General features: G+C 49.0%; 1 protein-coding gene across 6 annotated transcripts in view; it reads right to left on the bottom strand.

Annotated features, from left to right (window-relative positions):
• Positions 1-2,593: 2,593 nt before the first annotated feature.
• Positions 2,594-15,022, bottom strand: part of LOC119382834 (teneurin-m) — a 72,555-nt gene continuing 60,126 nt past the window's right edge. For all 6 annotated transcript variants that reach the window (XM_037650705.2, XM_037650708.2, XM_037650706.2 and 3 more), the window contains 9 exons: positions 14,631-14,771; positions 14,282-14,531; positions 13,447-13,682; positions 13,169-13,326; positions 11,558-12,599; positions 10,174-10,439; positions 9,267-9,575; positions 6,436-8,038; positions 2,594-6,029 (listed from right to left, as the gene is read on the bottom strand). In XM_037650705.2, the coding sequence (XP_037506633.1) occupies positions 5,128-6,029; positions 6,436-8,038; positions 9,267-9,575; positions 10,174-10,439; positions 11,558-12,599; positions 13,169-13,326; positions 13,447-13,682; positions 14,282-14,531; positions 14,631-14,771 (4,907 nt within the window). In that variant the 3' untranslated portion in view covers positions 2,594-5,127. The remainder of the gene's footprint in view (positions 6,030-6,435; positions 8,039-9,266; positions 9,576-10,173; positions 10,440-11,557; positions 12,600-13,168; positions 13,327-13,446; positions 13,683-14,281; positions 14,532-14,630; positions 14,772-15,022) is intronic.

The raw sequence follows: 15,022 nt of genomic DNA, 5'->3' as shown, positions 1-15,022 counted from the left end.
AGAAAAGTGGGGGGGGCAAAAAGGGGGGGGGGGACTGAGAAATCGGGCACAAGGGGGGGGGGGGGACAAAAGGGAAGGAGGGGGGGGGGGAAAGGGGGGGGGGGGAAGGCCGGGATCAAAGGGGAGCACAGATTCCTCCAAAAAAATGAGGAAAATAAAAAATCAAAGGGGAAACCATGGGAAAAATGGGTATCGAAGCTATGTCAGGTGTATACATCCGTGGGGAGAGCGCAGTTTTCACCTCCTTCTAGAAGTGCAAATCGGGCTGTGCGAGCTTGCCATCAATTTTATTTTTCGTAACTAATAGTTCTGTAACAAACTTACACCGAGGCTGTTTCCATTATAGGCCAGTACGTCCACGTTCCGCAAAAGCGAGTGTTTTAGCAGCCAGCACGTTCACTGTGTGCATTTCGCCGTTTTTGTTCTGTCCTACCGGGGTGGGGGATTTTGCAGTGGTTGCCTTTGGAGACGGAGGCTTTACGCAAATGGTGCACAACGCATTCGCAAGAAAAATACAAATGTCGCTCACGAACGCCGCCGAAATCTATAGAGCAAGTTGTTATACGTGTTGTGTATATATAACGTAAGTACGATTGGCCTGCAAGTTCATTATTTGCAGCCATAACCTTTATGGGTTTTTGTTCTCATTGGAATGGCCAGCAGTGTGGCATGCAACATTTGCGCCTGCGAGGAGACGCTTGAACACATTCCATGCCACTGCCCATCATACCAGGCTCAACGACGTAGTATGGAAGTCAAGCTCCGTTACCTGGATTCAAGACCACTGACAGAAAAGAAGATCTTGGGACCTTGGCCTACGGTCTCGCATATGCGCAAGGCCACGAAAGCCCTCTTGTGCTTCTTGATGACCATCGGAGTTCACGAGCGCCTGTGAACTAACAGCGCGAGTTCGTGTTGTGTAGTTGCAAGCTGTTCATCCATCCCTTTCTTACTCTTCCTTCTCTATCCTTTCCTTTCTATTATTCCCCCTCTCCACCACCCCAAGTGCAGGGTAGCCAACCGAGCCAAAGCTTGGTTAACCTCCCTGCCTTTCCTCTTCGTATCTCTCTGTATGATACAATGCATTGCATATGTTTTCTTTTAAACGCGGATGTACACCTATTCTGGATTGGTTCTGCATTGCAGCACACATAGATATGACATCGTTGGCGAATATAGCGTACTTTTCATTACTCCTTACGAGTAATCACTAATTTTAATCATGTCAGTGCCTTCAGAATGTGTGCTACATATGTCTTTTAGACAAAAACGTGCGGCTTACGACAAATGCGCAGAGAAGTCGACAATTGTGGATAAACGCACGAAGACCTCACCTGGTGACTATCACTACGCGTCGCAGGACTCTCATGCTCCTCGTGTTTGTAGAGGGCGCTGGAACTCTGCACGTGGTTTCTCTCTCTTGTCCCGGAGAAACCTAAACTGTGACCTCAACGCTAATCTATGTGCACTGAACTATTCTCCCTATAATGTGAATGACGCGAAGCTTTCCTTGGTTACCTCTGGGAGATTTTCTCTACCTCCCAGAGATGTTAACGACGGAGCTGCTTTAAGGCCGAGGTAAATCCCTGGCGATCGTCGTCTGCACTTTCTAGCCCAGCTGCGAGAGCGAAGCCGACGAGGGGGAAAGCATGGGTAAAGGTAAGTGGGTGAGAGGGAAGCCTAGCGTAGCAGGTTGAGCCTGGTAGAGAGAAAGGGTAGCGCCGTGGAGAAGGCCAGGCTGGGAGAAAGCAGAAGCACATCCGTTATGGAATATTCGCATCACACCCCATCACATTCGTTCTGTATCAGTGAAATAGCAGTAGAATGTCACCAGCTCCGATGTTTGACCAGTTTGCACCGTTATAGCGGTAGCCATCTCATAGCAGGCGGTTGTACTGTGAGCAAATGTTTCGCCGAGAGGTTACATATACTCGCATCACATGTACAGCTGATAGCGCATAGTTAACTCTAACAGAAGCTTTGAAGCATTATTTGCCTCACCATTCATTCACAAAACTTTATTAGGAGTCCCCTGAAGCCCGGTCTTTTCAGACCTAGACGGGCCGCATCAGTCTTTTTTTTTTTTTTTTTGCGAGCGTTAGGTTTCTGTCTCGTGCCGTTTGGAACCTCCACAGTGCAAAAATAACAAGTGCGAAGGTGGTGTTTCATCAACGATACCCTAGCGCGAAACCCCACTGGCGCATGCGTGAAGCGACGGAATAAATTTGCCGCACTCCTTCACATTGACAGCTAGTTTTTTTAGGCGGTTGCCGTATGTACCATGACGCACAGCAACAATTCCCTTCTTTCGTGAGATATTGAACCGGGCTCTTTGACATTTGCGCCCTACTTCGGTATCGGTGCATACCTTCGGCCATGTTAATTTATTCAGAGCACTATCTTCGATATCACTATACGCTATCTGGTGACGCTTCGCGGAACACCAAATTATGCTGAATACTATGTTATGTGGCGTGCTTGTTATGCAGTGTTGTGGAAAGCAATGTTATGGGACGCGCTCCAGGTAACATTACCTTGCACAGCATATCTGCATTTTTTTTTTCCGTTGCAAGAAATGAATAAGAAAACGATCTTGAGTATGTAAACATTTTTATTCTTTTATGAGTATAGATTAAGTACAAATCTCAATAATCTCATCGCGACTCTTTTTTTCACAGTCATGCCATCTCCCACAGCGTGTTATCACACGGAATATAGATGCCACACACGGTCTCATATATCAGTTTTATGTACATGTTCGGACGCCCGCCACACCGTAACGCGCATGCGCGATATTTCGGCTGGAAGGGGGGCTCCTGTATGAGGACGTCGAAATACGAGACAGCGCGCAGCAACAGCACACATTGAGGAGACATCGACCGTTAAGCGTGGTGGCATGGTACGTATTCTCTGTTCGCTTTTCTGTTTGCTCTCTCTTTCCAGTGGGCAGAGTAGTTTTGTGCCAGAAGTAGAGACGCCTCGCGACCACACGCACACACATACACACACAAACAAGCAACCGCGCACGCATTTAACTGGCACGCAAGCACACACACGTCAACAAGAACTAGATCCAAGGGCGCGACGTCTCTCTCCAATCTAGAGACCGCGCGGCTTTTGGCACCTCTAAGCGACAACTTGTTCCACAACCGGGATGCTGATTCCTGGCGCAGCTACGTGCCATCTCTGCAAGGAGCGTTTGTACCCCCATACGAATAATCATGCTCGACCTTCTGCAATAAAGGTGCCCAGAGATTGTTCTCACGACTGTCAGCCGCACAGTACAGTGCCCGATACATACAACATATACATTGTCCGTCAAACGATCACCTCACTCTCTTAAGACCTGCGCCGAGGTGGCTGCTCGGCTGAACGAAGTTGCTTCTGCACCGAAAGTCCATTCTCTGCAGTGACGAAGTGTCCGAAGTGATTTTCAAGGTTCTATATCATTTTGGATAATCCTTTTTGTTCTAAGTAGAGAGGAGAGCACACCTATCGATTCCTTTTCGTGAAACTGGCGCTAATCGTCGGAACTTTCGCTCTAAAGTGAGATAAAGAAAAAGAAGAGTAGGCGCAGGTAAAGCGCCTTTCCACCGCTTACGACGACACTGACTGATTGGAACGAGTGAATCACCTAGTGGACCGTTGATACGGGGCCTCACGAGCTCAAACCACGTTGACGTATACATAAAGCTCTGTCAACACTTAGAGGCGGGATGCGGAGTGACACTACATCGAGACGAAAAACAGGGCACGCTTACGTTGGTGTGAACACGAACAGAACCCGGTATGGGAGCCGAAACGACAGCTTAGGATATAGAGATCTCGAAGGTAAGTGGCCGATGGTTTGGGGAGAATAGACTCAGTGTACAGAGGACAAATAAAGGGACGCTCTCATATAAGGCACTTCATGTCACAAACCAACCAAAAAGCAGCACATTTAGGTACGCACATATCGCCCGCCGCACGGTCGCACCGCCGGTTGCCGGCATTGCGGGGCCGGCAGGAGAGGCGGGAGGAATTCCCAACCAACACACACGCAAACAAAAACTGAGAACCCACATCGGAGATCCCGAAAAAGCACCGTCGGAAGTGTCATTCACGCCCGTTTCGAAACACGTTTTTTTAACCACTCGAGAAAGTTGGAGAGCTCACGTAGTTTGACATCGACAGAGAAAACCACGTAGGAAGGAAAAATGTACAGCGTGTCCTTGTCTCGTGTTGTCCAGAGGACACACCAGGTCATAGGGCACGGAATACCCTGAAAATGGACCGAGAGTTTGTTTTGCGATTCGCGACGGCGAATTGCAGCGTTCTGACACAGAGAAAACGGAACGACACGTTGTTCTTTCATGGACTGGGTTCGAGGACATATGGCCTTTTTTTTTCCTCTCTCGTATTTACAAAGTCTTGATGCGGCTCACTTAAAAAAAATGCCCATCGCATTAAAACATCGTCACATTTTTTTTTGTTTCATTGTGAAGCTCGGCAAAAGAAAACTGCAATTGAGCATAGAAACAGGTCGAAGGATGGCAGTCGAATGCTATGAGCCTGCTGTGGGATGAAAGTATAATAACGTATGAATACATATATGTATAATATATTACAAAAGTAAAGAGAAAAATTGCACACCATTGGAAAACGAGTGAGAGCTTGTCATGTGGAAACACACGGGTGCCCTTTACAATTAGTATTAAATGAGAGCGCGACATGACAGCTGAGTACGAACACTTCATCGGCGCTTCGGCAAAATTGAGTGCACAAATGTCAACGAAATGTTATAAAAAGAGAAAAAAAAACGCCGAGAAAAATCGGTGGACTAGTAGCGACAAAGTCAGGCGCTGCCTGCGGCGCCTGTTTTTCAAAACACGAGAAACAATAACAAAAAGAGTATTTCCTTCAGTCACACTCTCACGAGTGGTTCAGGCAGAAGATCGGCAAAAACGCTTGAACGATGGGCAGTCCGTAATTTGTTTCGCTTTTCCCGTCTTCTTTCTATCTCGTGGCATGCACAAGCCGGCGCTGATTCCTGTCGACGGCTTCGCTCACAGCAAACCGGCTGACGACGAGAATTGAAAATAGAGACCTATGCCTTCTCTAAATGAATAGGAATACGGGGCGCTGACCCTAGGCGTCCGACTTAAGCCTGGTCCGGCGCGTCTTGCCCCGGCGTTTTCTCGAGTTCTCCTTGCGGAACGCCACGTTGCTCGGGTCGTCGGCGAGTTCGGGGTACTTCTCGATGTCGTGCACGTCCGTGCCGAAGTACCGCGCCACCATTCCCGTGGCCATGAGCTCCTCGCGCTCGCCCTTGGTCCAGTCGTTGGAGCCCTTGTGACCGTTGCGGACGAGCTCCAACTCCTGGGTCCAGGCGTCGTCCACGGCGCGTCGGCGGGCGTGCCGCATGAGTCGGTGGCGTTCCTCCTGCAGGGACGTGCCGTAGCGGATGTTGAGGACGACGCTGGTGCTGTGCATGCGGATGTCCACTTGTCCCCGAGGTCCTCCGACGCCCTCGCTCTCGACGACGTGTTTGGTGATGTTGAACATTGTTCCCAAGCGGCCCAGCTGGACCCAGTCCTCTTCGGCCTTGGACAACTGAGGCTGTACGAAGAAGAAGGAGTCTTGGCCGTGCAGCGAGAAGTGGACGTCGACGATGAGGGTGTCGTTAAAGATGGCGACCATGACGTCGCGCAGGATGGGGCTAGATTCGCTCACGACGTGCACGGCAGCGCGGTGAGCCTCGCCGCGCGAAAGCAGGATGCCGTCGCCCAGCACGGATGGCAGGTTGGATACGCGAGAGTTGATGTGCCGCTGGAAGCTGCTGCTGTCCAGCTTCACTGCCGTCTTGGGGACGGTAGAGAAGCGGTAGAACTCGGCCTGCACGATGTCGGCCATGCAGCTCAGGCCGGAGATGACAGGCACCGCTTCGGGGACGGGAGCGCCGACTCGCGTGTCCGGCGGGCACCGGGTCTGCGGAGCCACCAGCACTCGTCGCATGTCGTAGCCCAGGGCTGACATCCAGGCTGGCAAATCTGCGGGAAGAAGATGGCGGTTATGAAAGAGCTTAATCATCAGGCACAGCAGATAAGCCAGATGAGTCGATAAAAGCGCGGCTACAAGGAAAAAAAAAACAAAAAAATTACGCGAGTCTGCGCGAAGGAATGTATCACAGTAAAGCCAGGAGGACAATAAGCTTTTGCACGCATATATTGAGTAACTGACGAAACATTAATCTGGGAGAGTTAGGAATTGGCGATTTTATCTTTAATAAACTGTGCCAGAAGCGACCTAGTTATGGCTTTCATATAATTTCATAAATAGCCTTCATCACGCAATTAGGAGCCCTGGAAACTAATGCTTAAGCACAGTGCACGAAGCCAATTTGACAAAACGTGCACGCGTACAAAAGTATGTACGCCGTTCGGCTCACCAACTTACCATTCAGGTGCCCACCGTCGGCCTGCGCAGGGTTGATGGGATCGTTGCCGTGGAACCGGTACAGGTGGATGTCGTAGGGCTTCTGCAGAAGCGTCGGCATGCTTTCCCAGTTCGGTGTCAACCACTGCACACCCAAGGCGTCGTAAACCCTTCCACCAAAGTGAATGAGCTGGGTCACGGGGTCTCTCAAACCACCCTGGAAGTCAACGGGCAGGAAGAACTCCGGATTGGAGTCGTAGGTCACTTTGCCGAACGGATTTCGCTGGATCTCCTTGATGATGGTTCCCTCTGAACTGAAGACGGCGACAGGAGAACCGAGGTGGTCGCAGGCTACGTAAAACTTGTTGTTTCCTTGCTGCATGTAAATGAGGTGACCAAGTGTGTCGTAAATGAGCACGAATGTGAGCGAGTCCTTCGGGTAATGCATGTGAGTGATTGCGGTGGGACGCTGTAGGTCGGCGTAAATGAACTGGGTGATGTTTCCCCTGTGGTCCTTTCGCGCTATGAGCCTGTTCTGCGCGTCGTACACGTACTGAACCTCGTACTGGTGCAGCTCGAAGGCGTGGACAAGTTGACTCATCGCGTTGAACTTGAACTTCTCCTCTCCTCGCTGGACAATGAACCCGCGAACGTCTACAAGGTACAGCTCGACGTCTCCGTATCCGATGAGCCTGTCCCCATCGTCGTGTCGCAGGGAAATCTGTCGCGGTCCTTCCCAGAGGCTTTTCATGTTCCCATTGATGTCGTAGATAAATCTCCAAGACTGCGCCCCGGACACTTCTTCCAAGAAGCCATCGACGGTATAAGTGTAATTGGTGGTGTGACTGGCATGGTCCTTGCCTATCTTGGTGTGGGCGTGCTTGATCCTGCTCCTGTTGTCGTACTGCAGACTGAGTGAAAATATTTCCTTGTTCCACAGCGTTATGGCGAGCACCACCAACCGCCCGTACGTATCCGTGCCAATAGTCTTCGAATACTGCCTGGCCTCGTCTTGAATGAATATGCTGTTCAGCTTGGGCCTGTGCACGAGGAACTGCTGCACTTGTTCTAAAGTTCCGGACTCGCTGTTGTACCGGTACTTGGTCGTGATGGTGCTCTTTCCATTGATCTCTACCTCGACTGACGAAAGGCGAGGGTCGTACTGGTATCGGAACTTAGCGCCGTCCAATCCGCTCCGGCTATTGTAGCGGTGACGTTCTTCTTTGAGAAGCGACCCGTGGTGGCGGTAGTCAACCCTGAAGTCCAGCCCTGGGACATTCTTTGTGATGCTCTTGATGAGAGCTGTGCTGTTGTGGTAATAGAAGTCCGTTCTCTCAGGGCCGCACAGGATGCTCTCCAGCCTTCCTTCGTCAGTGTAGGTGTAGACGACGCGACCTTTGTTCTTGGGGAAGAACTTGGCCACTACCTGCCCACGGTCATTGTAGTGAAGAACGTACGGATGTCCCACGCCAGGCGCCAGGTACAGCAGCTTGTAAAATCCTATCGATGTCTGCGTGGCTATCTCGTGTTTGTGTCCGTTTGGAGTGATCACAGCTTGGAGACTTCCGGATACATCGTACTGGAGTATGTAGCGACTGCCACTGGGAAGGATGATTTCCGTCGGCTGAAAACAAATCGAGAAACAGAAGCGGAGTAAGCTCTAAATTCAAGCTATGTCGACTACGTTTGTTTAGCAACACACTGTAGTCATTCAAGCACTTGCTTTCTTGGCAAATTAAATGTTCGTTTTCTACGCAAATGACAATTATTACGTATCAGCTTAAAAGTGCAGTGCCCACAAAAGTGGTGGTCTTCTAGAATTTAATGTACAAACAGTGTTCTCTAGGTTGTTACATTTCAACAATTTCTGCGTTTCAACACATCAGATTATCTCATACATTCTCAACTTAAAATATTGACCATGCTGATCTTCGGTCACTGCGAGCTTCACAATGAACACGTTTGTTTTTTTAAACAATGATAAAGAGTACCTCTTGCCTGATACTAAAAAAAATTGCTCACTGGACATCAATAGTGAGATATTTTACGACACACAAAGAATGAAAGTGCTGCCACTTCTCTTGACTCGAACGGGGAGATACCGGCAATGCTTGCGAAGTTGTCTGGCTGAACAAACTAGACGACAGGCAGTTTTCAGAAGAGAAGAACCTCAGATCGTGGACCTACGCGTCGCAGGCCAGCAAAGCGACACGGGCATTGCTACTGTTTTTAAAATCGACCGGCTTAAGGAATCGCTTGCAGGCGTGTAAAAGACAGGCGCACATGTACCCTGATAGTGCTTTCTTCCTTTTAATCCCTTCATCCCTTTCCCCCAGTGTAGGGTAGCAAACCTGACGCGCGTCTGACGACCTCCCTGCCTTTTCTTCCTTCATTTCCTTCATGTCCTTCCTCCTCCTCCTATCTGTCTAATAAAAAGAACGGAACTCTTCAATGCTACGGTGGTATATCACGGCGTATGGCCACTCTCAAGACCTCTCTTTAGAAATGCTTTACGCTGCCTGTCCATTGGTAGCTATAACGTATATAGCGTATTGCGACAGCAGCTTGGGGCTTTACGCGGCTGTCAAACTCAAAAGAAGCCGCCTAGTTGCTGCTGGTGTGATGAGGTTTATTGGTGTAATGAAGTCGCGACGAAAAGGGACCGTACGCTGACACAGTGCAAGGCTGGCAAAAGGCGGCACAGGCTCTCGCGCAATCAGAACGCGGGTCGTTTCTCGTCCTCCTTCACAGGCGCATACTCGGTCGTGCATCTGCTCCACTACACTGGTGTTTGCTGATATATCTATCTGTGGAAAGTCCTTCGGCAATCAGTCAGGCAACGCTATACTCACCACGCTGATGGGTCCATCGTCGTACTTGTACATGATGCCGCTTCCGTCCGCGTACCGGACGTCGGCCAGGCGGCCGCGAATGTCGAAGGAGTACTTCTCGCTGAGCTGGCCGCGCTCCCAGCGGACCAAGCGGCCGAATCGGTCGTACTCCAGGGTCACAGAGGTCACGTTCTGCGTCGGCTGCCAGCTCAGAGGGTGTCCCAGGGAGTCGTAGCGAACCGTGAGCAGAGCCAGCTGGTTGCGGTCGTACAGCGTCTCGCTGTACTGCTGCCTGTCGAACTCAATGGCCAACAGGTTGTCGCCGTTCACCTGCATCCGCACCGACGAAGCAGTCGGCGTGTTACCAGTGCCAAGCTCGGTACGGTGCCTCGGACAGCTTTCACAGCGAGGTGTAAAAACAAATGTGACTCAGAGAACGTACTGTTCTAACGAGGTTTCGGCTATTTTTTCCCATTCTTTCACAGTTACTATAAGCCCTACACCTCTTCAGCACCCAATGTACGAAGGTATTGAATTTAAATGCGCAACATTATGACAAAATGGCACACGAAATGACTTGACTCTCAGTTAAAAAAAAAACAAAAACAAGACAAGGCTAAACATTTTTCGCCGTTATGAGACAAACTTTCATGTCACTGAGGAAAAGAAAAGTTGTGCATACATGGAAATGTCACGGTCATTGTGAAGCCCCACGCATGGGCCATAACCTAAGATCAGAAAATGTGACCCTGTTTGGTTAATAAGCTCCTCCCTTACTTTATGAACCCACTGGGGCGATTAAAACACGTTTAGCTGCATAACTAATTAGTCTTTAATAATATGTAGCATGCTTTCGGTATGTTAAGCGAACGTTGGTTTATTTGGTGAACGGCGCGAACGGAGACACCAAAGTAAGCGATCGCGTTACCTTCAACTTTCGGCCGACTTGCATGATCTGCTTCTGGCGCGCCTTGCCCTCGCGGCGAAGATAGTAGCGCCACTCGAAGCGCTGGTTTACGTCGTCACTCAGACTGATGCGCAGCTTGGCCGGCACCGGGAACGTCTCGCCCAACACGGGGCTCAAGTCGGTGATGACCGGATTGGCCACGGTCTCGATGTCTCGTGAGCTGGCGTCCTCGGACAGCAGCAAGAGGCTGCCATCGGAGGTCTGAGTGATTCGTTCCTCTGAGAGGCCTGCAAAGATGACATAAGCGCTTTCAGAAAATATCAGACAATCTGTCTCTTTTTGACCCACGTCTTTAATTTTCTTCATATTGACGTGTGTTCGTACGTATTTTTTGACAATCAACAATACATAAAGCAAAGACGACAGCTTTTTATTTTATTAAATACCGCAGCGTATCTCCCCAGATAAAAAGTGACTTTTCAGCACACAGCATGTCTGAAAGCTGAAAGTGGAGGGATTTCAACAATGAGATTGCTTACCGTCCAAAATTTTCGCGAGCGTTTCGTGGATAAAGGTATTGTAAAATATGAGAAAAAAGAAAGCCTACAATAGTTGCCCGACCTGAAATCATAACCGCGTCTTTATGAATGTGAATGATGTCAACTTATTTTCATTACGTAATTATTAACCTCTACTTCTGAATTAAGCATACTTCACCACAGCAAACCATTTATAACAAAACAGAAGCATAGCTACTCTGTCATACGTACAGACAGTTATAAATGACAACTTCTTACCGCCCTCAGTCAGACGTGGCAGATAAATGCTTTCGGAGCACAAAATTCAGGTCACCACTCAGTCTTTCTAGTTAGCACGACTTTATGGCACACAAACATTCAAACTCAGCGAATGCGGCCTCTCTGGCAATCCTAAAACAGTACCAACCTGGCTTGAATCAACATTTTTCTTAAGTGAACGAAAGAAGGGAAATTTAAGGGCTTGTTTTTCTTTGTTAGACACAATCCTAATGAGAACCGACAGACAATCAAGCCAAAGAAAGTATAGGAGACGTTATTTGTAGCAATTATAATATAAATGCGAAGAAATTAAAGTGGACGAAAGGACAATTTGCCGCCGGCGGGGACCGAACCTGAAACTTTCGAATAACGCGTCCTATGCTCTACCAATTGAGCTACGGCGGCGGTCGTCCTCCGGTCCACTTTGTAGGGTATATCTGTGCATGTAAAACTGGAAATGGGCTTCAGCGCCGCTCGTAGCCATGACGGCGAGTGTGGAACACTTTTTTTTTGCCAGCTGGCGTCACGCATGATCTAGTCAGGAGCTGGCAGCTGGCTAATAATCCCTCGCATACTAGTGTCACTTTAGGAACACCGGGAGGCCTTACCGATTCGAGTGGTGACGTCGGAGCCCTTGATAAGCAGCGACACCGGGTCCTTGCCGTCGCGTGTGACGGTGACCGAGGCGCCCTTGGTGCTCAAGTTGTACGACAGCCGGATGGTCTGTCCGCTCGGAGTGATGGCCTCCGTGAGACGGCCGTACTCGTCGTAAGCATACACCACGGAGCGCCCCGAGCTGTCGATCTTGCTGCGAACCAGGCCCGTGCTTCCGTGATAGTCGAACACAGTCTTGAAGTTGTCGGGCGTCACGAAGCTCTGGAGCAGCTTCATGCGCGACATCTCCAGCTGGCACTTGGCCCCCTGCGTGTTCTCGATGGTCTTCACGTGGTTGCTGTAGTCGCGTAGGATGTAGACCTTGTTTCCTTCGGCGTCCGTCACGGTGTTGAGCTTGCCGAATGAAGTGTTAACGTTGTACGTGAACGTATAGATCACCTTGCCCGTGAGTATGTTACGCGTCGAGGTGTGCTGGCCGTGCCGGTTGAACGTGTACACCTGCTGAGTCTCGGGAGAGTATATCTCGTACAGGTGCTGGTCGTTCGGCTTGGGCAGCGACGCAGTGACCGACCGCACTCGAAGGTTGCCCTGGTCGCAGACGTGGAGGATGCCGTCGGGGGTCACGGTTATCGACGAAATGGTGCTCAGCTTGGAAGTGGACGCAAGGAAGTGGTCTTCGTCGAAGCACTTGCAGTTGAGCTCGAGGCACGAGCACTTAAGCTCGGCGCCGGCGAAGCGGCTGATACGGCCGTCGCTTCCGAGTACGCGTACGCGATTTACGAGTTGCGAGTCGGACTCGGCGATGTAGAGGTCCCCGTTGGGTCCGAAGGCGAGGCTTTGAGGGGCCTCGAGGAACACGTCCGTGGCGAAGTCGCTCCTCTCGCGGCCAGCCGTCGACGGGCAGTGCAGAGGCCGGCCGGCGACGATTTTGATCCGCTTGTCTGGCGTAACTCGCAGGACCATGTGGTCGTCGAGAATGTGCAGGGAGTTGTCGAGGGGGTTGATGCTGAGCTCAGTCGGCCACCGAAGGTTGACCTGCAAATAATACAAAGGACACTTAAAGTTGTGCCCCCGTAGAGAGCAACAAAGAAAAAGAGATAGATTCGTTTAAGCCCATTGCAAAAAAGTGAAAAAAAAATTGGAAGCTACATACTGGAGTATATATAAACATTTCAAAGGAAAGAGTTTGATCTTTTTACTTATATCCTTTGGAACACAAGGCAATGTCAGTTTTTTTTTGTCATATCACAAGGTAACCAATATAAGTAAGCACGGAGAGAGCGGAAGAGCGAGAGAGACAAAGGAAAGGCAGGGAGTTTAGCCAGATTGCGCCCTGTTTGCTACCCTGCACGGTGGAAGGGGGAGGAAAACAAAGAAGGAAAGGGGGGACAACTAATACGCTCGCACGCATAACAGCGTTCACCGCGTACACCAAGGAGCACGGAATGTCTACGGAAAATATAGACATGACAATAGAAGATAACTGTTGGCTTTACGTAAGTGAACCATCGCCTGCTGCTTAAGGAAGTCTCTCCAGGAGAATCCCTTTCTTTGGACCCCATAAACAGCTAAGACGTGCTTTGCATGGCAGGTCCATAACCCACCTGCGTGAGCGAGAACGTTCCCGTGCACGGGATTGGTTTCCAATGGTTCTTATGATAGTGGTCTCCGATGAGGGTGTGAATAATTCCATTCTTATCCACCATACGAATGTTCGTGCCGTCGGCGATGAAAATTTCGTTGTGCATCGAGATGGCGACACCTGTAAACAAAGGAGTCGCCATGAAAAAAATCATATTGGAAATTGAAACGAAGAACATAGGAAACACTTGCATGATAAAGACTGCAAAGATGCAGAAATGTGGTGCTGGTTTTCACTAACCTTTTGGATAAGCGAGCTTTGCGTCCCTCGCCGGTCTACCGTCGCCGCAGAGCATCTTGTCTCCGGGCAAGCACTTTGCACCGTTTCCGACAACAACCATCACGTTGTTCTTCACGTCTGGAATGTCTGTGTAGCTAACAATTTGAAGAATCTGATATCTCTCGGGGTCCGATAGGTACAACCTGCCATCAGCTGGGCCGACAGCCAAGTGATACCTGTAGGCTACTTGCGCAGCGCTGAAAGAACAACAGAACAAAGCTTGATTTAAAATTAACGTCAGCCTTTCTTCAGCATATCAGATATAAATGAAAGAAAAAAGTCATGAGCCATTCCACTATGCGAAGGTGGATGGGCAGCGAAGATGTGTAGCACACGGCACAGAGGTGGCCCATAACTTCGATGAAAGGTAGAGAAAGGCCCAGAATTTTTGAACTTAGCATATCCTCCACTAAAACACTTCCACTTAGATTAGCGTGGGCCAAAAGTGCAGCGCGCAGGTTATTTATTTATAGACTTAATTAAGACTTATCTTAATTAACTTAATTATATATCTAATTATTTATAGATAATTAGTCATTCATATATTTCTTAATTCATCTATTTACTTTTTTCTGTGTATTTTTAGTGGACCAGTGGTGATTAGTGATGTTTGCCCTATTTCTATGGCACATATCTGCTAGGGGTTTTCTGTTGAGGAGGCAACTGTTCGCGGAGTTACGAATGGCCTAGTTATATAAAGCTTCGCTGGATAAAGCCTGTGAGTCCTTGCCGTTGATCTAGTTCGACCACCTCAGAAGATATTTTAATATAAATATTAATATCATTCACATCTTACCTGAGCTCTACTATGGTGCGAATTTTGCCATCAGTGGTGATTTGCCGAATGAGGTTGAAGTCACCGACGTAAATGGAGCCGTCCGGCGAAGAAGCCAGCGCGACGGGTGCCAGCAGCCTTTGTTCTTTGGCGATTCCGTTGCATTGCTGGCAGTGAAGCGGCCTTTGCTGGCCATCGCCCACCGCTGTAAGCATCACTTTGGGCTTGTTCTTTAAGTAAATGTTTGTTCCATCTCCTTTCTGTAGGATACCTAATAAAAACGAAGAAGAACAGAGCCCCACAAAAAGTTTAGCGAAACCGAAAGCAACAGTGTCTGCTTTGTGCCCGTTCTCCACTGCAATCAACTCACCTTCGTGAAAGTTGTATCTGTGATGTATGTCTAGGTTCCAGCCTCCTATCTCGGATATGCTCATGTCATGCCCACTCACTTGTGTAGCTTGCACTTCCCATATTACTGATGGACAATTGCTGTATTCATAACCGACATACACTGAAAAAAGACATACAGGGGACAAAAATCAGTTAATAAGTGAAGAAACTTTAGAGTATACATTAAGCGACTGATTTGTTAATTTGAGCATTGCGCTTTTCCCGCAACTGTTAAAATCCGAATAGCGTGCCACTGAAACAAAGCCTGGAATGTTAACTAGGTGCATTCCGGTATTTGCAAAAGTAATGTTAGCAACTGACACATCTTCGATGTAGGTAGATATGGCGCTGCATGTTTTATTTCAGCAAAGT

Source organism: Rhipicephalus sanguineus, chromosome 2 (assembly GCF_013339695.2).
Source record: "Rhipicephalus sanguineus isolate Rsan-2018 chromosome 2, BIME_Rsan_1.4, whole genome shotgun sequence".
NCBI lineage: Eukaryota > Metazoa > Arthropoda > Arachnida > Ixodida > Ixodidae > Rhipicephalus > Rhipicephalus sanguineus.
Note: the sequence above shows the minus strand (reverse complement) of the source record. Positions and strands in the feature narration are given on the sequence as shown.